The 25903-nt window shown below is 40.4% G+C and overlaps 1 protein-coding gene across 7 annotated transcripts in view; it reads left to right on the top strand.

The window, feature by feature from the left end:
- The first annotated feature begins 8436 nt into the window (after positions 1 to 8436).
- cbfa2t3 (CBFA2/RUNX1 partner transcriptional co-repressor 3) overlaps positions 8437 to 25903 on the top strand; it is a 38190-nt gene continuing 20723 nt past the window's right edge. For 2 of the 7 annotated variants that reach the window (XM_077713797.1, XM_077713796.1), the window contains exon 1: positions 8450 to 9148. In XM_077713797.1, the coding sequence (XP_077569923.1) occupies positions 8974 to 9148 (175 nt within the window). In that variant the 5' untranslated portion in view covers positions 8450 to 8973. Of the gene's footprint in view, positions 9149 to 16104; positions 16224 to 18427; positions 19396 to 25903 lie in introns of those variants that run through there. The other 5 variants (XM_077713800.1, XM_077713795.1, XM_077713794.1 and 2 more) reach the window with 5 other exon arrangements.

The following is a 25903-nucleotide window of genomic DNA, read 5'->3' as shown; positions in this document are numbered from 1 at the left end:
AAGTACCGGCTTTAAGACAATTAAGTGACAAACCTGAGGGAAGAATATCAGGGACATAGCTGTCTTACTAAACTTTCCGGTTTGACATTCAAGAGTCTACAGTACTGCTCTCCTCTCCTGAGGGAAGGGCACCCAGATTCCTCCAATGATGTCTTTTTCTTCTTTGACGGCTGATCTTAAGCGAATTTTTGGGGGGTGTTGGGGTGGAAGTTATCTCTCTCGTCCATGCAGGGTATGGTAAGGGGCTTGAGGCGTTGTATGCCATGAGGTGGGATAAGAAGCAAACAAACATACAGGCAGCGCTTGGTAACCCTGATCACAGTGTCTGCCAGGGTCCTGATAAGCTGACGGGCAGGAGAGGACTGTTAGAGGTGGAGGGGACAGGCGGTGGGCATGTTGACATTGGACCATTCTTTCCTGAGCTCCAATATCATGACAAGAAAGGATTTCATAAAAGGTATTGAGCAATTAAAATGTAAATTTTATATTGCCACCATAACCACTATATCGCAGAGAAGTGCAAAGTATTCTGCAAGTATTTGTAACAATATGCAACAAGTGGTTATCATGACCTAATTAAAATAAAAAAATATATACAGATTTAGGGTGTGGTTTAAGTGCGCGTTTTTTTTCATTCATTCATTCATCTTCTGTATCCCGCATCCTTATAAGGATTCCGGGGGTTGCTTGAGCCAATGCCTTTTGACTTTGGATGAAAGGCAGACTAGACCCTAGACTGGTCGCCAGCCAGTCCTAGGGCACCCAGAGAGACGGACAACAATTTGCACTCACAATCACACAGCCAGTGAGAATCTAAACCATGCCTGCCCACACCAAAGTCAGGCAAGTGAACCACTACACCAGGGGTGGGAAACTGGTCATCGAGGGGTGATGTGCAAGCGATCCAGTACTTTGACCAATGAAATTTCTGCAGAAAACAAGAAGCACCTGACTGCTATCCACTGATTGCACTTGTAGGACACCAGATTGGTGAAAAGATATCCTCTTTGTGGGTTGGAATGAAAACCTGCTACTGATTCTCCAGTATGATTTACCAATTAGCCTTAGATTGGTTGGTTCTGATTCTTGTCCCAGCTGCAGACTGCTCAGTATATTACAGGAACTCAATGTTATGCAATCAAATTAGTCCCATTCAAACACATACATTTCAGAAACACTGACCATGGTCGAGTTCATTCTTTCTCCTTTAGGGTTTAGTATCATCTTAAAGTCTTCACATCTATAGATTGGTGAGGCCTCAACCAATATGCACATACCTTGATTATTACTGGATGTGTCTATAAAATTAGCCAAAGTGTCATTTCAAAGCGTCGTCTAACTATGTGATCATCTGCCTACCTTTTGATAGTCGGTCAGTCCATCTGTCTGCTGATTAGTGCGCATCTGTCAGCATTTAGTTCAACATGAAAAACATGAGAAAAAAGGACAGATGATGCAAAGGTACAGAAGATATGTCTACACACTATGGTAGGCTTCAATGATAATTAGATAGGTATGTTTCGCTTCACATGACTATTTTCATTTTTTTTGCCTAATTGTAACACTTATTATAGACATCTAGCTTACCTGTTTCTTAGAAGAGACTACAGTAGTTGACATGATAGATGATTGCTCTTGTAGTAAAGCAATGATCAATGAAAAAAATCAACATTGGTAGGCTTGTGTAATTAGGCAAAGATTCTTAACGTAACCAAAGCGGTAATTTCACTGCTAGGCTTCCGGCCATCAATCAAAATGAATGAAATCTATTTATTCAGTGAATTTCAAGGGTTATCGATTATTCTTGTAAATTTATAGCTCAATATGAACGAGTTGGTACGATAGCCCACTAGAAGATGATAAAACAAACAAGCTGCATTCAACTGCATCTTTTAGCAACAGCATCATTAATCATTTTATTTGACACTAATTAAAAAAGCTGCATCTTCATCTGTTTGTTGGCATCAATCAATAATTTTTGATTATCATACTGTTGTACATTTTATGAACAAAATAAAATAAGCAAATATTTAATGTGCTTTTGCACTTCTCTAGTAATTGCACCTTGATTAGGCCGACTCGCATTAGTCAAGCATCGACTGTAGCTTCTACCTTTGCAGACGCTTTGCCATCAATGCAACGCACAGACTTCTCACAAAGAATAAACAAATCGTCTCGTTATATAGATCGGTGGAACTTAATTGGAGCCGTCATCCTGTGCTCGCACTGAGCCTCTCATCCATTTCGATGCTGAGACAATAACAACATTATGTAGTTCAGTGGCTCATATTCCTAGGTGGCAATAAGATCTAGGAAACGCCTCTTCTCAGTACAAATCAATGGAGTGAGGTGGCCTTTGGCTTGATTTTTCAACTTTAATATTGACTTCTGTTCCACTCGGAGTGCACTGTCAGTCCAATTACAGAGAATTTAATTGATTTTTCTCTCACAAGTACGGTTAAATTGGATCGGTTTATGCAAAGCAGATCAAACACAAGTATTCCCTGGACTCTCCTCTATGTGTAAAATACAGCTCTAATGAGCACAGGCATTGTGGCACTTTCACTTTCTCAGTTTCAGCCGACCCTCACTCATACTGTTAGTACAAAAAGGTACAATGCAGTCTGATATTCAAGTGTCTCCTGCCTGTATAATAAGACGGTGTGTAATTCCTACCATTATAAATAATCATGATATTAATTTTTCTAAGCCGCTTGGGAACCGGTTGGCTCCAACTTCCAGGATAAGTGGACTGGAAAATGAATCAATGAATTTGTCCTAAAACATACAATATTCATGCATCCATTTTTTAATATTTCCATTCGTTGCTGAGCTTGAACCGACCACAGACTTGAAATCCACAATTGGCCAATTAATGCTGGTTACTTGTACAGGGAGAAAAAAAACCCATTTGCAGCCTTAAAACATTTGTGTTTTAACACATTCATTCAACTGGTACAGCATGGTCATAAAAAAAAAAAAACAAAGACTTTAGTAGTGATTGCAATTTTGGAAAATACGCATTACTTGTCACACCAATCACATTCATAGTACAGCGTTAGAAAATCTACCGCTTGTCACTTTGCTTTAATCACCACTTTAATCACATACCTAGAAACAGGCATTGGATCTAACACCACTGCTTTTTGCACCTTTGCGCAGCCATCAAACGTGTGTATGAGTATGTGAAAGAAAGACAGAAATGGTGCTGCTGGGTGTCCCCGTGATCTGCTGTCATCACTCCCTGGCACCACATTCACAACACAGCTGCAAGGGAGACCCACTGCAGGGAACCTTCGTTTCCATCTGTCTCCAATTCACAGTGGCAACCTATTTAGAGTATCTCAGTGGTTGTGAATGCCATGATCCATGAGGTGAGAGGATGGGTGTATCTAGGTCAAAAGAGGCCAAAAAACACATGTTGGATTTTATGGCAATAAAACTAGAGTGAGTTTTTAAAAGCCATCAAAACAGGCTCTTCACTTAAAACCTGAACAAATCTGATTGCCATCTAAGCTGCAGTACTACTTGAAGCACACGTATGGCGATGAAAGTAGGAGAACACTGTGTTACCTCTACTTATTAAATGAATTTAATGCAGAAGTAGTTTTGAAACTTGATTTTTTTTGTAAATAGATTTGAAGTTAACATTAAAATAGCAGTTCCAAGGTCTCCAATAAAACCTCCCCAAACGTTTTTTTAAATTATAAAAGAATATCAATTATATATGAAATACGTGGGAAAGTAAGAAAAAAAGAGAAGGAAAAACTGATTTCTGAAGCCATTAAACACTTAAACATTTCCCATTGATGTGAGAGGGAGGAGTGCCCAGTAAATTGTCCAAGGCGTATGTCATCAAACTGAACTTTTCAAATGCCATGGGAATAACTCTGTGAGGGCCCAGGATGAAAAACATCCTTAACTTTGTGAAAAAGTAAAAATGAAAAAATGTCGATAGCCAAATAATCTTCACTGCACATGTCAAGAAAGAGCCATTTCTAACTATGTGGTTGTGAATGGCGTTAGTACAGCTAACGTAAATAAGTAAGGACGGTTACTGAGGGCAACAACAGTACTAGGTTCTGTCTGGCTGTAAATCTGAAAAGTTGTAACTTTCAGTATATGATGTGACATATTACTTTTTAATTCATATAAGAAAACGTTACATTATTGAATTGTAGATTAATTTCATAGTCAACGATAAAGTATCCATATTGCTATGTTGGTGTGCAAGTGAACATGTGTGTAAACACAGTGTATTCATGAACTTGCCTCTGTGTCTGCATGTGTTTAAGTATGGGAACAGGTTTAATTTAGCAGGTGTGCTTTGACAGTTCTTGAATGAATGCCAAGTCTGCTGTGAGAAAGGATAAGAAAGAGGAGGCGTTCAGTGTGCATCTGGGTACTGCGCCACTGTGACAGATGGGGACGGTTTAACTTTTAGGGTTCTGTTAGAATATGAAGCTTTTCTGATGCAGTCTGTGCCAAACAGGTGTGTAGTCAAAAACACCGTGGAGAGAGAAGAGAGGGAAAAGGTGAACCAATTCTCTCTGACTTGTTTATCTTGTTTTTCCGAACAAAGACATTAATGTAGTGTTTATTAGTTCACAAAATTACATCAGCCTGGGTGTCCTTCCATAGAAAAGGAAAAATGATCTGAAGGTATTTTGTTTCTGACATAGTGAAACTGGTATGAATTCACCTCTACTAAGGAGATTGTATTTTCTACTTGATCGCTCGGTATTTTTGTTGGAATGATATAACAACTGCATAATTCCATATCCACAAGTGAAGTCAAGTTTTATTTATAAAGTTCATTTCCAAAGTTTATGAATCAACAACAAAACAGCAGACTGTGAATATCAATGAAGTTGTTTGATTTGTTGCTTAACCTGAGTTGAACATCTTTTTAAAAGTGCCTTTCTTTTTGTGTTTTTCATCCTGTTAAATTGGCGTTATCATATGGTATGTATGTATGGTGAAAAATCATAATTGACTAAGAGATGGCACCTTAAATTATGCCAGTAAACCGTGATTAGGCTTCAGCTCAGCTTTTACAAGAATGAACAGTTGAAATTTAATGGCTGGATGTAATTGTTCCACATTGGGATTTAGTGGGAATTTGCACTAGTGATGGTTGCACAGCCATCTAGTTAGTCACAGCAAATGTCTCAAGACACTTCACCATATGGTTGCTTCTCACCATGCAACGCCAGCCGTGCAGACCTTTTTCTTTCTCATGCATTTAGTCTAAATTGCTTGACCTACTGGTAGGATGTTGCCTTTGACCTTTGTTCAGTAGGCGAAACTTAGTCACTACACAAAAATAATAGTCCAATAAGTTTACTGTTGGCAGTCCGTCGAATTAGTGGTTAGCGTGTCGGCCTCACAATTCTCGGGTTGAAGGTTTGAACCCAAGTCTTTTCTCACTGAGTGAAGTATGCATGTTCTCCCTAGGCTCATGTGGGTTTTCTCTGGGGACTCTGGTTTCCTCCCGGATCCCAAAAACATGCAGGGTAGACTGGTTGAACTCACTAAATTGCCCCTAGGTGTGAGTGTGAACGTCCCCCGTAGTTAGCTGGGATAGGATCCAGCACCCCAGCGAAGAAGTTCATAAAATGAATGAATGAAAGTTCACAGTCAACCTTCAGCATACGGGTGTACCAAAAACAATAGTGCCAAATTATTTCCCATCTGCTCAGCTATGTAGTTGTAAAAGAGCTAATGGTGTGTCGCTCTGCTGGGGTTGTATTTGGCAACGAGTGCCTGCGCACGGCTGATAGAGGGATCGCAGTGACACTGCCGCTTCGGTGCATCGCATCTGGAAGCCTCCGGCAGAAGCCGCCGGGGGGAGATAAGGCGAGGCAAGCCGCTCATCTGTAATGCACGTGTTGCCCCCCTCTGCCCTATTCTCCCTCTTTGCTCCCTGCCTCCTCCCTCCACCCGTTCTCCAGCCTGCCAACCCCCTCTGACCTTATCAGAGGGTAGAAGGCACCATTGGGTCGCTACTCTGATAGCACCTGCCGGAGTTAGAGCTGTCTCCCAGTGATTATGGCACAATTACTATCTCTCTCTCCACCTGAAACTCATTTTGTACCTGCCAACATCTGGGGAAGGGGGGGAGTGTCAAAAGGGCAAAGGCTCTTATAATAGGTGGCACCTACAAAAAATTGTCGTTCGTATCGGTTAGGTTGAGCTACATTACTAGCAAATTACAAAATTGACTGTGATTTTGTCATCTTATATTAAAATAAGACTAATGAAGATTATATTTAGTGGTCATCCGTATTACAACAAGTTTTACCTTACTGCTTTTACATGATGACAGAACAACTTCAGCATGAATATTTTTTAAATTATGTGTCTAAAACAATATAGATCGCATCTATTTAACAACTTTGTCGCATATTAAGTCTTATGTACTTTGAGGGAGATGCCAGAGATTCACATCTATTATTAAAGCTTATTTTGAAACCCAAAATCATACACCACAAACAAGCCTTTCCACTGGTTGCATTCTCAAAATAAAACATATATTTATTCAGAATTTATGCTCAAAAGTGTAGCCTAGTGGTTAAAACGTTGGCTTCACAGTTCTGAGGTCCTTGTTTTTCGATCCCAGGCCGACCCTCACTGTGTGGAGTTTGAATGTTCTGCCCAGGCCTGTTTGCCCTGTGATTGGCCGGCCACCAATTCATGGTGTCCATAGTCAGCTAGGATAGGCTCCAGCACCCCCACAACCCTTGTGAGGATACGCGGTTAATAAAATGAATGTAATGAATTAATATATTCAGAAAATAATAATAATATCTCTGTATGCCTCATTGTACCCTGCTATTGTATGGCAACCAATTCAGATTGCCCAATGCCAGCTGCCCCTAGCTAGCACCGCCACTCCTATGGCCTTTGTGAGAATAAACCTATTAATGAATTATATTATTGTTTTTTTTTCTACCAATTTACATATGAATCCACAAATTGCAAATAGGCTTTATGGGCAGCTTAATTTTGATAAAATTGTTGATTCCTATAGGGTTCACATTAGGTTTAGGGATGTCACATCTCCCTCAAAGTTTCTAGTTTTCAAATATTCACACGGATGTTGTGTGTCACCATATTCTTCGATCTTGAAGACCACAAATGATATAAAGCCATTTAAGTTAATGAATGTAAATGTTGTGTACAAATGATATACTTACTGTGATTGGTCAGTGATTAAACCACAGTGTAACCCAACTTTCTCCCCAAAATGAATTGGGACTGGCTCCAGCTCACATGAAACCCCTAATGAGAACAAGCAATATATGATATTTGGAAGATAAACTAGCTTGAATTTAGGTTTAGCATCTGTTGATTAATTCTTGATTGACTAAAAGTGGACCACAAATAAAATTGCAATCATAGTGTGAATAACTGTGGGAAATGTCATTATGCCGTGAAGGACGAGTTTTCCTCTCTCTGTCTCTGCCCCTCTTTCTATCTCTCTCGCGCTCAGCCACACACTGCTTTTCTCTCACTTCCTCTATGCTGATGACCATCTGGTTTCAAGCAGGCATTTGGCACATCATGTGCTCACATCCCCTCTCACTTCTCACTTCTCTCATCAGCACACAACTTGCTTCAACAGAAGCTTCCTGCAATGTTTGTGTATATCTGGGTATATCTGTGTGTGTGTATGTGTGTTGGTGATGAGTGTGTGTATGTGTGTGTTGGTGATGAGTGTGTGTATGTGTGTGTTGGTGATGAGTGTGTGTATGCGGGTTATTGAGAACTTAGGGTTAATGAGTCCTAAGAGGTCAGAGGTTAAGATTAATAGCAACAGTGGAGCTTTCACATTAGACCATGACCACTTTCATGCAGGCTTTATACGTTTTTTATTTCGCCTGCCAGTTTCATTCAGCTAAGTAATGAAGTAAACAAGTATAATTTGACATAGATAAATTCAAAAAGGTGTTCGTAGAGACAGAAAATATCAACAATCACAATTTAATGATTTGCTGTTGCCTTTGATTGCCACTTGGCAGTTTTTTGGAGGAAAAATAAAAGACAAAACGAAAAAGTATGACTCCGCATACTTACAAAAGGTATCATGGCAAGCGTATGAAGGGTGCAAAGTTATGGCAATGAGGCTACAGAAGGAGACCAACTAGAAACCAAAAAAAAAAAAGGCGAAGAAGATGCTGCTGGCCACAGTCACAGCTGGATCCTACAGAGAAACCCCAGATGGAGGTTCAGGTCCTCCTGCTGTCTGCTAATATCAGCCAAACAGGTCTTGTGGTGTGACCTCCCCAAGGGGTTGAAGCACTTCTACAGACTCACTGTGACAAAAAATGCGCACTTCTTGTTTGAGCGGCAGAGGAGGAGGGTTCATGCCGGAGCACGGCCCCTTCGATAGACCCATGACACTAACTGACCTACCGCTGACACAGACTTATACACACTGTCTCCCTCACACATGTCTGGGTAGACACCCGGTAGAAGCCAGATGAGCGGATCGCTACACGGACGGAACATGCCAAACATGGCTTCATCTTGAAAAGACTTTTGCTTGAAGACTTATGGGCCCTCCGCATCAAAGCTAATATTTTGAGGATACGCTGAAAGACAACTATCAAAGGAGAAAAAGGATAATACGTCTCAATCCAAATTGGCAAAGACATGAAAGGATGAAAAGGATACAATCTTGTCTTTCCTCTTTTTGGAACATTATATCTTACCCCTCATGCGAGGAGTAATTTAGTAGGTTGTTGTGTAAAAAGATGGACATTTATGAGAAGATACATGCCAAAGCTTTCTGTTTTGAAAGTGAAAGCCAACAGTGTTGTAAATCCTAAATCCTTATTGTGAGCTGGAGCCTCTCCTATATTTTAGCTCATTATATTTATATGTCTACCCCCTCAAACCAGCCTTCTTTGCAAATTACCAAAAATTGCTGGCAATTTTTATAGCAGAGTGAAAAGTAATTTGGGGAAAATGTCTGCTGAAGTCCATCTGGAGCACAAAAAGAAGGGTGAAAACATGGCACGTGTCCCCACAGTGACATTGGTCAGCCATAGAGCGCTAAAGGCAAAGGGAAGTAGCCATATATTCCTTCGAGGAGGCCTTGATTCCAAGATGGTACCAAGGGTCCAACACATATCTGGTGAAGGTAGGAGCATGTGTTGCCCTGATGAGTGATGATATGCCTTGCTCTCAGATGTCCTCATTAAGTGAGAGTGATTGATGGAAAATCAGTGTGTGTTGATTCAATGCTGCATACTAATAGGGAAATGTTTATTTGTCTTGTTAGGGCTTCTTTTATTCACTGGATTTATTGACGTTTGCTCAATATACGTCAAATGTTGCCTTTAATTTGCCTCTCAAGTTTACAAGTGGACTGGAATCAATGTGCAAGTGAAAGACTGTATAATAATACTTTCTTGCACTGGTGGAATTTTAGGATTAAAAGTGAGGGGTGGGGGCACTTTTTATGTTTGTCTGTGTGTGTGTGAGTGTGATTTGATTTGATTTTCCTGTAAGGTGATTGAAGGCTCATGACTAAAATTCCAATCCCACCATGACTGAAGTTATTATATGTACATTACTGAAAAGGAAAATAAAAGAGGTTTCGGAAGAGTTTCTCTTCTGGGCCTTCGTAGACGCTATCGTTCTATCCCTATTCAAAAAGCTGCACAGTCCAAGTCAATATTTTCCGTCTCAAATTGTGCAAAAAGTTGTCCCAATCTATTACAATTCAGGGGATGAGAAAAGTGAGAAGGCTTTATCTGATCAAAGCTAAAGAATTATTGTTGCCTGTTGTTTCATCCTCAGCCAATTAAGGGCATGTGCGCTAGCCAGGTATTCTTACCATGTCTGTGTGTTCATGATATGCTGGTAGAGCCAGGCGCTAAAGGTAAGATCTTGAGCTCGCTGACTCCAGGGCAGAGGCAGGGTCCACCCTGAATCGGTGGCCAGCCAATTGCAGGGCACAAGGAGACACACAACCATGCACACTCACTTCAGTCAGCTTGGACAGATTCCAGCTTTCCTCAGATCCTTGACGAGTAGTAGCAAATACTTAGACAGGTTGTTGATTGGTAGACACTGAAAGCCTTAATTAATTCACAAAGCAAAGCCAAATGTAGCAATACTTATGAGACTATAGTGTGAAAAATGAAGTCAATGAAAAAAAAATCATCTGAAATACTTCTACAAGATCATGAAACTAATGTAATTGATTGAAGAAACTCTAGCATCTTGAAGTAAAAATGACAGCCTTTACTTAAACCAGCAAAGGGTTCAAGAGGAGAGCAAAAACATTCAGATATGAAAATCCTAATTTTATACAGACTGAATATGTAGAAACTGTAAGATTGATAGAAGACTAATACCCAGTGTAGTGAATTACCTGCAGCGCTTGCCATTTCTTGCCAGTAATGAGCTTTGTGAACATTGCACCGATAAGGCCTCTATAATTAGGCTTAGTCATAAGCATCCCCTCTGTAATTCCGTGATAAAAACCCTGTAGGACTATAGTGTCACAGCTCCAATCCAGTCATCTCACATGTGAAACACACACAAGAAGGAGAAGAAAAAAAACATCAAAATATGTCCGAATGAGCTGTAAATACACTTTATTTTCTGAAGGAGATCTACCTGTTACTGTGCACGCGTGTAGGGGTGCATGTGTGTGTGTGAGGCGCGATGAGTTCTAGCATAGGCTTCCTGTGAGGGAGCAGATGTCGCCGAGCTCAGGCACAGCTGCGACGGCCGATAACCACAGTGGTAAGAATATGTCGGCACGCTGGCTCTTCTCCCTGGGCCTTATCAGCCGCAAACAGCATACTGACACACACACACACACACACAACACACACACACACACATACACATGCACACACACACCGTCTTTCCACAATGAGGAACTGCCACCCAGCACTAGTACACCCTCCCAGCGGGTCCAGATGAGGAAGGAAAGCAACGAGAAAGACGGTAAGTGGAAGAAAACTAAATAAAGGATGTCCAAGGGGAAAGGTACAGGGAATCTCAAACAGATTCTCACCTCTTGTCCAAACTATCATAAACTTCATAATTTTGTACTTGTGGTCTTCCCCCATGAGCCACAATTATAAACTTAACTAAAACCGTCCACAATCAACTTTTATATGGTCTTGTTGTTTTTGAATATTTGGATGATTATTTTTCCCACATGCGGCCTTGTGTTGAATAGGCTCCAGCATCCCCTGGGGCTCTAGTGAGGATAAAGCGGTTCAGAAAATGAATGAATGTTTCCACAACTAAATCCACATTTGAAATGATTTTTCCTTTTTTGCTTAATTAGCAAGTTTCACTACTATTCACAACAATAGAGTAACACTGAAAAGATAATTTCATCTTTTATTTCTAGCCAATACATTTTTTGTGCATCTAGGTAGCTTTCATCATAATCAGATCACTGGAGAAATTTAACACAAATGTATAGATATATCACATTAACCATGATAAAAAAAAGATTGTTTCATTGAGGAGAGAAAGTGAGTATAACAAGGGACAGAGGAAAAGTAGGATGTGTTTGTGTGAAGGAAGAAAGGTGGGCATAGGAGAAAGTAGTTATCTTCTCTATGTTCTCAGCGCCAGCTTTGTGGTTTGTGCTCAGAACAGATGTTCCCAAGTTGATACGCTGCCTCATCTTCCCCCACTCACTATCTCCAGTGCCAGCACCACCAACTGTCTGAGCACAGACACACAAACACACACACACACACACACACACACACACACACACACACACACACACACACACACACACACACACACACACACACACACATGCCAAGACCCCATCTCCTCACCTGAAAACATACAGTCTCTTCATTCTTTATTAGCCACATTGTTCGGTACACACTGTGATCTTATATAACGTATTTTTTTATGTGAGCCAGCACAATTACAAGTACATTCACATCTAATAATGTATTTTTAATTTTGTTGTTGGTCATTTTAATTATCAGTAACTGCTGTGTGGAATTGCTGTGTATATCACCCAGTTGTTTGTGATATTTTGCTAAAAACAGAATAAATAAGAAATTGTCAAACAGTTCTGAAAAGTTGCTTGCAAAACGGCTATTGTTATCATGGAAAGGAATTTGAGGGGACAGCTGTTCCAAATGTATTTGTAAGTCTCAAACTCTGTCTCAAAGATGTATAGGAGAGTATTCTGCAGTATAAACAGACAACTTTATTGTCGGTTTCTTTCAGTAAGTGGGCTGACAATGTGACCCTTGAGTCAACACTTGATTTAATCGGGTGTCACTTCCTACTTTGACAGTTTGTGCATGCAATGCTCAGCAAAAGTAGGAGCATAAGCACACAATATAGAAGCTGACCCTGAAATGTTAACATGAGGGAAAAAGTTACATCTTGAATTCGGTAAAGCATTATGTTAAATATTCGTGTATATAACAATTTTCCGCGCAGTAGTATAGGAGATTTTAAAGAAAGTGTAAAAAAAAATCACTGCATCTCATTATTCATCTACCTTGTCTTTTATTTGACTTCACTGTGTTTAGATAGACGGCCCAACGGCCGAGTAGTTAGCAACTCAAATTTCTGGGGTTGAGGGTTCGATCCCAGGTGAGTCCTCCTGTGTTAGCGCTGATGGCTCCAGTAGCCCCTGCGATCCTTGTGAGGATGAAAGGTTCAGAAAATGAATAAATCTTTTTCGATGTGACTCTGATAGTAATGATCTCACAAACATGGTGAAGTGAGAGGTCTGCACAGATGATACTGAGTGTGCAGATCTGATAAGTGTCCTGGACCAAAGCCATTCAGTGATTTATGGACAGTCAATAATGTAATTCACAAGTGGACCCTGAGAGAAAGGCAATGGCATTGTAGTTGAAGTGGCCTGACTCTTGATGAGTAAAAACACTATTAAATACTAGTCCATTCACTTATCGTGTTTTTTTCTGATTCTCATGACAAACGTGGAGTGTTGTGCTTAAAAATATATAAGAGCTGAAGACAAATGAAGATGGCATTAGGGTTTCAAAAAAAAACACTGCAAATGCATGAACAGCACTGCACACAAAGTTCACCAATAATAATTTCTTCAATTCCTTATTTTAGGTAACTACTGAACCCTCAGAAAAGTACATTTTGGTACTATAACACTTTTGAATTGCACTTTGTTTAATTTAGTAATTAATATCCATTTATGTTCTATTAGTGTCACTGATGGTGTATTGGTTCATTTTTCTGGCTTTGATGCGGGCTGCATGGGATCGATTTCCATTCAGTGGTGGTGTGATTCCCATTGTGACTGCTTGTTTGTCTCTGTGTGCTCTGCAAAGGATTGGTGACCAGTTTAGGGTGTAGTCTTCCTTTCACCTGAAGTCAGATGGGACAGGCTTCTGTGGCTCTGATGAGGATAGTCCGTGCTGGAAACTATTGAATGACTATTTTCAGTTGTGTAAATTAACTGCTACTGAAGTTGGTTGTTATGGAAATAGTTAACAAAAGATTCTCGCCTATGAAGCTGACATTTGTCTTATGTATTTTACAGAAGTGTTTTGGGTTTTGATTATAATGTAGCTAATTTAACATTAAAGGGAACCATACCCCCTGTTCCATTGCCAATTAATGGTCACATTTTGGATTATTGTTCTTTTTTTTTTTGCTTGCATCTCATCATAAAATGTTCTACTCAGTTTCTAAATGCACAATGTTTACATTTAATACATTTGAGAGGTTAGACATTACTTCTGAAGCACCTGATGGTGAAGAGGTTCTTTTGCCTGACTTTGGAGTGGGCCGTATGGGTTCGGTGCCCACTCAGTCGCAGTGTGATTGTGTGCAACTGGGTGTCTTGACCACCAGTCAAGCGTGTAGTATGCCTTTCACCCCAAATCAGCTGGGATAGACACCAGGACCCCGCACCATTGACAAGGATGAGCGATAATAAATGAATGAATTCATGGAAATTATGTTTTGAATTGGTTTGCAGCTTGTCCTTTAGCGGTCGTGGTGGGTCACTTTGCCAAACCAGTTGAAAATCACTGGTGTAGAACACAGCCCTTACAGTAAAGGGTTTGGTGTATATGGACAGATGTGAATGAAATATTGTATACACTAAGTTATGATTGAAGCTGTTCCATTAAGAAACATGTGAAATACTATCACGTCAAAGCAAAATGCCTATTTTATCAGTGAGAGTAGATATTCCTGAATGAAGACACATTACTTCTGGATCAGTAGATTAGACTGTTTTTTTTTTGTGTGCGTGTTTTTTTTTCCCAGTACGGCAAAAGCTTTTAAAAGACACTTCCATTACAAACCCCTCAGATTGAATTTGGAATGGTCGTCATGTATGGATGATTCAGACAAGCAACACTTTGCTGCTTGATCGCAAACAAAATGTCAAGGGGTTTATATTGCGGCAAGTTGATGCATTCCAGAGCGTGTGTGCTTCAGTGGCTGGGTCAATGATCTGTTACACCTCGTTGTATTACAGAATCTTTCACGTCCTCATACTCTGTCAAACCATTAGGGAGTCGCTTGGGGACAGGCTCAAATTGAAGATTTGTGAAAGTGAGAGAACATTGTGTGACCAGAGAAATGACTGTTTATATCACAAAAGTCATTCCAAGAAGATGCAAGTGACTCTTGGGGAAATTCCTCAATACAAAGCCAATTCTTTCTGCCTTTGATCTGATCAAGTAGGATGCTTTAAAAACATTGTTGTTGTTGGTTTTTTTTTCACCTTGGATTTCACTTGTGCATTGTTATCTTTCATGGATGCTTCATCAGAGTGTGGCATGCTGAAAGTGCAAGAGAACAGAGGATAGAGGAAGTGAGAGCTACGCGGGAATACAATGGTTCTAACGTTCCCTTTCAGTCAGCTTCAGGGTCTTATCTCCTTTCAACACTCTACCCTATGACTGCCATTATAAGAAAGGATTTACAATGTGTGAGTGTTGCAAACTTCACTTTCACCCTGCTTTAACACCTGCACAAGCATGCCGAGGGAGCTTTCCATTACCATACCTATAAAGAAAATGCTCCAATGTTGGTATATGAGAATGTGCACAGCCATCCAGGAGATGTTACTATTATTTAAAAAAGAAGAAGAAGAAAAAAAGAAACAGAATAGAGTCCATAGGGCTGGCGTGTTTGTCGTGCGAGATAGAAAAAGACAAAGCATTTTTTGCAATTAATGCCATCAAAGAGACTTCTCACCCCAGTATAATGTCAGACAGTTCATCTCGGAGAGTTGTGTGCGTTTCATTGTGCAGTTTATCAGGCCGAACACATGGAGCACAAGCGCTTACCCAGTGACCGTTCAACAAAAGGCCAAATTAAGAGGAATGAGCGGTTGTCGGCGAGGCAGGCTGACAGGTTGACTGACGCTGTTCCCGAGGAGAATAGCATCCTGTCCATCTTGGAGCTGTCACCTTGACAGGAATTCTTTTCTTTGGATGCAACCCCCATCACCAACCTTTCTGTCACTCACATCCACACAGACACATACAGTACGCCACTTGCTTCCATTTCCTGCATCCCACCAGAGAGCAAAGTCCAGACAGCACCAAATACCTGCCAGAAGCAACACCTTTGAACACATTCTTATTTTACTTGTTAGTTTTTTTGTCTGTTCAGCTGCTTGAACCCAGAGAATAGTAAATATGAGAGTCTTTATAGGTAAAAAAAACATTTTAATATGCTGCATGGGAGTTTGGCGTTCTCTCATTGTGGATGTTTTTATTGTGTGGTTTATTCATAGACTGCAGCTGGGTGAAAAGGTTTTTGGGGGACAGAGAGAAAGAAAGAACAGAGGGAATTGTGATACAAAAACATGATTGAATATCCAGCATATGCTACCTAATGGAAGTGGCAATGCTATATTGATATGAGTATTCTTAACAAGGGGGTACAATGAGGGGAGGTGATACTGAAGCATATGAAGTGGGAAGTTTGGTCCAATAGGAGTGTGATGGAGTAAGGCAGGGGTAGCCGAACCGGTCCTGGAGGGCCGTTATGGGTGCAAGTTTTTGTTCTAACCGATCCAGCACAGACACTTTGACCAATGAGATTTCTGCAGAAAACAAGAAGCACCTGACTGCAATCCACTGATTGCAGTTGTTGGAAACTGGATTGGTGAACAGGTGTCCTCTTGCTGGGTTGGAATGAAAACTTGCACCCACTACAGACCTTTGTGGAATACTTTGGACACCCCTTAGAGTAAGGTAAGTGCACTTGCAATGTTTGCAAACATATTTGTGATTAGAATAATAAGAGGCTGAAATATATCTTACAAATTAGGTTTCAAAAATGTCTTATACTTGACTCTTGTAGGCTCAGAGTTGGTAAACTGCAATCTGAATGGATGTTTATTTCATTTGGTAGCTTAGAGTAACCCTCTTGTTAGTCAGCAAAAGAAGTTTGACATGAGAATGCAAGTAATCGCAAGCATACCTGCTTGTTTGAGCACCACATGGAGCCTTTGCCATGCTGGAGAAAAAAGAGGAAGGAGAAAAAAGAGCCGGACCTTCGCAGTGCAGGGTTATTATTTAGTCAGAGGTACTCTGACTTCATATGAAAGCAATATTTGTGTTGTTGGCTGGTAAGGCTGGTGAGACTGGAGTTGGGGCAGAGCAGCTGTCTGTGTGTACTTTTCAGGCTGATTCTATTTGTTTTGTAGACACAGGAGGGGTCAGAAGGGTGTCAGCATTGTCTACTGTCCCTCATCATGGGCAGACAGGTGGAGGATTCTCACTATAGAATGTACCTGCTTTGACTGTCACTTCAAATCATTTAATTTGCATCACATTTGCTTTACTGCACTAGTCCAATGGAGTGAAACTGCATTGCAATGAAGCTAAAATTTGATCATCTACAATGGCTAATATAAATATAGAATTTAGCCTTCTGATTTAAAGATGTCATTACTTTAATCAGGGCAATGAACAGGTGTTCAGTGTCACATCAGCATGCAACCACAACATATATTAACCTCCTGAAAATATTTTTGGATCACAAATATATCAGCATTTGATATTCAGATAATAAATCATTTGAAATGAAATCATTCGAAAGACAAACTACTTCTGAAAGGTTGTAATAGTTCAGTTACTTTAAAATTAGCATGCTTATGATTATATACAACCTGTTTCTACTGTAGTAATATACAATTCATTAGGGACATTGCTGTCTTTTGATGCGTGATAGTGCGAAGCATTCAAGATAAAAATACAATGGCTTAAAGAACATTGCCACAGATGTAGTTGGTTTTAAACTGAAGGTTAAGCAGGAAATTCAAAGATAAAGCAATAAGTAATAAACAGCAGCATGTAAAGATGAGCTACGCAAAAAATAGATTGTATGATATTACAGAGTGCTAATTAAAGCAGGCAACAAAGGACACCTAATAAACAGAAGCAATAACATGCAAAATAGATGCGAGCATAAAAGCTACAATGGAATAAAAACGCATATTCCACTCATTGGCTGCCATTGACAGCGCTAGACATCCAATTCATTTGGAATGGAAGGGTCGGCAGATAATCATTGCTGGCTTTTCTCCTCAGCTTTGTATGGGTTTTCTTTGGGTACTCAGGTTCCTTCCCACATCCCAAAAACATGTTTGGTAGGTTGGTTGAACTCTTTAAATTGCCCTTAGATATGAGTGTGTGCGTGAATGGTTGTCCATCTCCTTGTGGCCTATGGTTGGCTGGCCAGAAATTCAGGGAACCCTCCGCCAACTGCACATATATTTGGCTGGCTCCAGCGCCCCTGTGACCCGTGTGAAGATAAGCGGTACAGAAAATGAATGAATGAAATAATTCTCACCTTATCTCAAAGAATTATAATCGTAATGTACTTGCGAGTATCGTTGATATTATTTTTGATTGTGTCATATAATTAGTGAGTAAAAATTATTGATTCTGGTACTTAGTAAACAAACAAAAAAAAACACAAAAACTGTTATTCCCCCAATATGATTGTTTGGTATGTTAGATAAAGACGCTTATCTGCAGGATGAATGTCTTTTAGCTGGTGACGATCCCCTCGGCATCTTGATATGTGGAAACAGTGGCCCTTACTGGTAAGTAAGGGTACTGAAACAATAACACAGCCCTAGTTTCGTATATGATTGGAATCATTAGAGATGAGGCGCACTGTGACTTTATATACAGTTTTGTTGCAATTAAAAACAATATTCTACGCATTTTTTTACGTTTGCATTGGAGAGAGGGGGGAAGAGTGAGAGAAGGGAAGAGGGAGTAAGAGAGAAAAAGGGAGAGAGAGAGGGAGAGGGGGAGATGGAGAGAGAGAGGGAGAGAGAGAAGGAGAGAGAGAAGGAGAGAGAGAGGGGGAGAGAGAGAGGGAGAGAGAGAGAGGGAGAGAGAGAGGGAGAGAGGGAGGGAGAGAGAGAGATCCAGATGGTGCTTAAACGCAGACAGAAGGCTACGGAGAGGACAGCGAGCGGAGTAGAGAGAAAAAGAGAGAGGAGAGGCGCATGAGGCGAGAGACCCGCGTTGGGTGCGCACAGTGGGCTCGCCAGCTCCATTCATTAGAGAGGAGGACAAGCAAGAGGGGTTCAAGCGCTATTTGTGCCCCCGAAGAAGCAGCCCGTGAGCGCACTTGATTGAAAAGTCATCCTGCTGGCCAAAAAAGACTTGACATTCGGTGAAGGTGGAGAAGAAGGAGCGCGTGTGTCAACAACGGGCGCACTTCTTGCTTTCGACACGAAATCGAATCAAGAAAATAAACAACAGGAGGAATTTGCTCATTGGACACATTTGGACTTTTGTCCCTGCAAGTGAGAAGTAAAGAAGAAGAATTAGATGAAGAAGGTCTGAAACAGTCACGCAAGGATACAAGACGCACCCTGCAGACTCAAGGATCCGCATCTTGATATTTTCTGCAGTTTTTATGCGGTTTCCATCGGGATTGGACAACTTTGGCTTTTTGTCTATTATCAAAACAAGGGACCCTTTTTTTGAAGCAGCTACATGACTAAGAAAGCGGATTTCTATGGACTGGGCCAGTTATTATATTTCACATTACAAAACCAAAGACCAATTGCAGGCGAGGTTTTTGACTCATCTTATTTGTGAATATTTTTGAGGCGCTCCAAAAAAAAAGATACCTTTTTAAAGTGAAATTGTAAGCCCAAGAATCCTTTTTGAACTGCCAAAGGAAAGTTAGACATATTTCTATGTTAAATAGTGGTGGCTTCTGCCTGTCTTTATTGTCAGTTTTCCAATAAATAAAAAAACAAACAAACAAAAGGAAGAGAGCCCACTCAAGCTGTATGCCGGCCCACACTCTTGAAATAATGAAGATTGAAGCGATATAAACGATAATCGAGAAACTGTGGATTATCTAGCTCAGTTCAACCTCGACCTTCACAGAGTAAGTGTTTTTGTTTTGTTACTGTTGTTGTTGTTTTGTTTTGTCAATTGTACACATCAAACATAGTTCCTTAAGAACATTTACAACAATTCAGATTTTTTTGGTTTTTACATTACAATTTTCTCCAAAATATTTGGGGGATTTATGTATTTATGTATTTTTTCCCAATTGGTTCTTCAATCAATCCAACTTTGTTTAAGTGATTAGTAAGAGTGAGGCGTGTTTTCCATGTCAACTCTTACTAAAGTATCCGATACCGCATGTCAAAATATTGCAATCTCTGCAGGAAACTAATCAGTGTGCACGCTTTTGTGACTTTTGGAAAGCCACAGCTCATGTGAAGCCGTTTTGATATATATTTATTATATGATATCAGCGTGGTTTAGTTTTATTTTGCAGTTGCATTACGAGGATGCAAGCTTTTAGTGTTGTTTACATTTATTGTAGGGAATAAAAGAGGGGATGTTTTTTTTGCTGGATATCAAAGTGTTGTTGAAACAAAGTGAGACACAAAATCATTGCGCTCTTTCACACGGGGTCTACCTTGATTGGTTGGAGGTGATAAAGATGAAAAGGATAAACGGAAACATTTACTCTGCACTGAACTGTGTCGTGCTGCATGACATCCTTGCCACCCTCGTGTCATCTTTTGCTTGCTTTTAGGCTTTATCCTCGAAATGGAATAGACATACAATTTCTTTTATCATCATGGCATTGTACTTAAAGATAATAAGGCAGCCAAAAGCCCATTTGCCATAATGATCACTTCAAACCCAAAAGAGCACCCATAGAGATGCTCCCCACGATCAAACCTGAAGTTCTTCCCCTACTTGAACAGCTTCACAGCGCTCTCTTCCGCCGCTGAGTGCAACAGTAAAACACTGAGGCCTTTCTCTCTCTGTCGGACGTGGCCCTGTATAATTGGCGCTGGTAAATATCATCTGAATAATTGAAGAGTCAATAATAGACTCGAACAATGGATGTGAGGTTAAAGGCAGTGGCAAAACCGCAGCACAGACGCCCTACTTGACCGCACAGCATAAGTCCATCATCCGCATCTCGTTCTTTCTACTCAGGCAGATGTCTCCTCTTCATCATTGAGTATCCCTCTTAAAATTCATGCCCTTTATTATAATCCAGTTGTTATTCACTGCCCATTTATCACAAGCTTTCAACAGCATTGTCTGTAGATTATATTAGTTTATATATATATATATATATATATATATATATATATATATATATATATATATATATATATATATATATATATATATATATATATATATATATATATATATATATATATATATATATATATATATATATATATATATATATATATATATATATATATATATATATATATATATATATATATATATATATATATATATATATATATATATATATATATATATATATATATATATATATATATATATATATATATATATATCTCACATCTCGTGTGCTTCAGCACTTTTATCATTTTATGTTTGTCATCTTTATATGAGTATTTTGCTGTGTTCAGATTTAAATTGGATTTGACTGTATATGTGCGTGGGCTCGAAAAGTGTGGCGTTTGCTAATTATTGTGATTTAAATGCGGGCAGTGCAGGTGAAGCCGCCTGCCTTCTAATTAATGAGTGGAACAGATGGCCTCAGGTGGGCGTGCGTTACCAACTCACAGCTAGTCAGTCAGGTGGTCAGCACAACAAAGACACCTGGGCCACCACAAACAAGACAAGGCAAACAAGCCAAAGACATCATATGCCACGCACGTGTGCGTTTGTGTGCCCTCTCTCCGTCTGTCAACTATATTACCAATCAGTTTGGTGTCTGACTAAAGACGTGGTCCATGCGTAAAGCGCCACATATTGCAATGTACGCTTCGATGAGCTTTGTGTCAAAGAGAGAGTGAGCCATGGTGGTGTTGAGGTTTTGGGTTCAATTGTTGAGGACTTGTGGATTTGGCTTTTTTTTCCATCCTTTTGTATGTGACTTTTCTCAGATTACTGTAGCTTCCTCTCACTTCCCAAAACGTGTCAGATCCAATACTCGTCTCTAAGTGTAAATATCTGTTTCACGGTGTATATTTGTTGCTTGTCAATGCGTCTATGTAGTACAATGCCTCAAAGACACCCGCTGGACTAATAAGCACAAGTAGCAAAGAAAATTACTGGAAATTCAAAGTAGTTAATGCCAGGCTTGTACTTTCCATGTTTTGGCACAAAACAAATGCAGACCATTCGGAGAAATGCTTTGGTTTAGTTGTGGTCGGATCAGATTGTGAAGCGTTGATGTTCCCAACGCTAACGTGCTGCACTTTTGAGACTGAGAAGTAAACTGCTGTGTCAATGCACTGTGATTCTGGTCGCCGCTCACCCAGTTCTATCCGTAGTGTGTCTGCGCTCCACATGTGTTTGACATTACTGCGACAAGGCTGCCCATCCTCTCTGGGGAGATGGGGAATGTCAAAGAATAGAGTGGAGAACTTGAGCAGCTTCCCAACATCTGACGGAATGAGAAACACACTCGGTAGATGGCCGGCCCACTGACGCCACAGCGTGGGAGCAGAGCTAAGGGTGGAGGCCAAGTAAAACCCCAAGTGCTTGTGCGTGTAAAATTTCGCTTTTTCTTCTTTCGCCACCATTCCTTATATGCGTACATGCTCGCTAGGATCCTGAAGAATAACATACGACACTCTCCAAGTATTTCACAGCACTGTTTTACATGCGCTGCAATTATAAGGTGTCTGGTTTTGACTATCCACGCAAGGCAAGAAGGTGAAAGCTGCCAATTACCATGCAGACATTCACGGAGGAAAATGTCTCTTAATTATTTGTTGGATTGACGCTTCATTTTCCCAGAATTACCCCAACACACGCAGCATTGACAAATTGCACTTCCAATCATGCTTTCCAAAAAGAGGCACGCTTCCAGCTGACTGAAACACTCAGCCATAAATACTGTCACAAACAACGCATATAAATTAACCTTGCCGCATGAATTCAAAGCAAAGACTAGGAGAAAAGCCTTTCCTACTCCTCCCTTCCGTGTCTTGTGCCTATTTCACCTCCTGCTTTCCCTCTTCACCCTGTACTTCCTCACATGTCCAGAAAACCCCTGACCTTTTCGTAACCCTCTTCTACATGGATGTCGTCTCGGGGCACCGGTCCACCTCCTATCTGCTCAACTTGATGGGAGCGCATGGCTGGAAGTGTGCTCAGATCAGAGTCAGACACAGGAAGCAGCTGGGCTAATCTACAGTAGCAGTGTTTTAATCAAGCCAGATGAACAGGGCGACAGAGACAAAGGGGAGTACATATCACCAGCACGTCTCGATTTAAGGCAACCCCTCCTCTTCCTTCTGCCCTCTACTGTGGCCTTTATCACAGACGGGGCGTAAACAGGCACTAAAGAAGACAGACTGAAATGATTAAGACTTCCACCCCAAAGCAGTCTACTGCAATGGAGGAACGTTAGAAAGGAGAAGGCTTTACGCGTGTCTTGTTCTCACTCTCGCTTTCAATATACACATTATAAATAAATACGTATGCGGTATTGGGCAAATTAAAAAGCTGTTATCTCCTGGAAACAGATCCTGTGCCACACAGATGGTTCCGTCCTTCTTCAAATGGGAGCTGAGCTGCTGAATGCCGTTGTGTTACCAGTAGAAGAACAGACCTAATCTCGGCTCCAGCCTTCCTTCCTCTGCCTCTCTGTCTCTGCTCTCACACTCAAATACAAGATTGTGCAAGCACACACACACACACACACACACACTCATACACACACTCACTCATTACTACTCACAAAAAATCCACTCTCTCCCCTGATCCTTTTATACAAAATCATTGCGGTAATTCCACTATAAAATGGGTAGTTTATACAGGCAGAGTTATCGATTGTGCAGAAGATGTGAGGCTATGTGTTTTCTTGTTGTGGGATGGTCACTTCGAGGCATGAGTTATCGTGTGACATTAAAAAGTCACAAGGGATTTCAACTAGAATGGAAGGTTTATTTTTGATGGTGTCAAATGCACCTCTCACAGAGAGACCATCCCATTTGTAATAGGTAAGATGTAGCCACTGCCTTTGTTGCGTGGTAGATAAACAGCATTACTTCTTGGCTATTCTATGTGTCAGACATTTTTTAAAATGATAAATGTCATCTTTCTTTAACGTGATAATGTAACCTATAAGAGGCCAAAAAGACCACTTTTCCCATTTAATGAGGTGTCCTCATTCAGAGTAGCAAACATCCTAGCTTTCTAAACATTTCATAAACATGTATATGTTTACTAAAAATTGCTCAAATGTACAAATGGGAGAGTGAATGGGTTTTTGTTTCACTGTGCCCTGGTGACCGACTCCCACCTCTGAACCCAAGAAAGACAAACTGAACTAAAATGGATGGAAAGACAATTTTGTCAAACTATAATTTGACATTGATTTCAAAATCTGCACTTTTAAAAAGAGATCATATCGTTATTTGTCCTTTCAATTTGCATCATTAATTAGAATACAATGTCTTCAAAATTTGACCGACATGTTTTTTTTGGTCAGTCTTTGATCAATCAATTCTCATTCAGGGGCGGTGCGAATGTGAGGTGCAAAAGGTTGTCTGTTTTGTGAGTTTGTCCTCCAACTGGCTGGCAAGCAGTTTAGGGTGCAGTCCAGAATTTCACCCAAAGTCACCTGGGATAGTCTTCAGCACCCCGTAAACCTGACAAAGATAAAGAGCTTTAGAAATGGATGGATGGATTTTTTAAAATTAATTTAAAAAACCCAACTGTCTGTTTAATTCAAAACATATCTGTTGATATAAATTTGGTATAATTATACAACGATCAGCCATCTGGCTGTCTACCAAAAAGAACATTTTGATTCAACATTGCAAAAAAAAACATTTAAAAAAGTCATTTAACTTGGTGGTAGTTGTTGTTACTCTATTTTGTTTTTTTTACCCGGTGAACTCAATTAAATAAAGCTAAATATTACTTTCTTTCTGAATGGCAAATGTTTGTTGTTAGATCTAATTAAACTATGCAAATATAATCTATGAGGTTAACATGGTGTGATGAAACACACTATACTATATACACTCACAATGACAGCTCACCACAACTTGACAGCCACGTAATGAACATTAATCATCTTCCATGTTCTTTGTTTTCATAGAACCGTCCCGCAGTGAGGAAGTGTCCCCGAGGCATATTGTTGGTATTTATTTTGCCACGTGCCTTGGCTGTCAGAGAAACTGTCAGTGCCTCTCTTGAAACTGTCAAATGACCACCCCTAGCCCCCCTCCTAAAACTATCACCCTCTGCTTTGCACTGCTTCCAGGCGTATTTAAAGATGTGGGTGGCAAACAGGAAGCATAGTACAGAACACCTTGCGTTTGCCTGGCTTATGTCAGAATCTATTGTTACTATGGGCCAAAGCGAAGAGGCTTGTGAGCACTGGCAGACGGCAAGCGGCTCAGGTTTTACAGACGCGTTCTTTTCACACTGACAGCTCTATAGTGACACGGAAGACATTTAACACTGACCCAAATGATGCAGGAGGATGACTAATCAGCTGTTGGGTCTGCTATTTTGCCTGTGAGTGATGGCTACATGTCATGAAAAACTCAAAAGAGCGAAAATGCTCCAGGAGCTGGTCAAAGTGTGCGATTTCATAACCTGTCAGAGCATCTTTGTTGCCAGGGTCAGATAAGAGACTTTTGTACTTCATAAACCGACAAGCAGCCGTTATGACGTCAGGACAAACAGTCCGGCGTTTTGCTGCAGCTGGTTAAAAAGAAAAGGAGCAGGAGAGCGAGAGAGATGGGGAGAGAGGGCAGGACAGCAGCTGTCAGGCCTCCATCTCACACCTGTCACACAGGAAGTGAGCACCGGTCACTGTTTCCTGGATACACCTCCTCAAACAATGCCCCTGGAAGAAATAGGGAGAGAACATCTGCTCCATATGAGGGAAAGACCAATATGCAGCCCACTAAAATATCACTGGATGTATGTACATTCAGCAGAGGATTGACTTTTTAAATATCAAACAGCCAGCGTCTCGCATGTTGGCAACCGTATGGTTTTGCAAGTGTATGTGGACTACAGTGTGGAGGATGTTTGTGTTATCGCTGAGCTCTACAACAGACGGGTCATTCTGTTGAGAGTCTAGCCAAACTCCCACGAATACAATAAGCCCACATGCCCTAAACTTAACCGTGAGAAGTTCCCACGACCGCCCCCCATCTCACACTCAAACTCTCATAATTCCACACCCTCCCATGAACAGCATGAATACATTCAGTACATATAAGTCCTTCAGATTGATGGTCATTTCTTCTCTCATGTTTTCACTCCCTAAGCCTTCATGTCTCATTAAGATAGACAGGCAATGCATATCTTCTCTACTTAATCAGTGCTGTTTGGTTGGCATTTAAAAAAGATTCACTTGTTTTTGTTATGCTAGTGCCTCTATGCAATTAACAAAATAGATAAAA

The sequence above is a fragment of the Stigmatopora nigra genome, chromosome 3 (assembly GCF_051989575.1).
Source record: "Stigmatopora nigra isolate UIUO_SnigA chromosome 3, RoL_Snig_1.1, whole genome shotgun sequence".
Lineage (NCBI taxonomy): Eukaryota > Metazoa > Chordata > Actinopteri > Syngnathiformes > Syngnathidae > Stigmatopora > Stigmatopora nigra.
The sequence above is the reverse complement of the archived record's forward strand: the minus strand, read 5'-3'. Positions and strand labels throughout refer to the sequence as shown.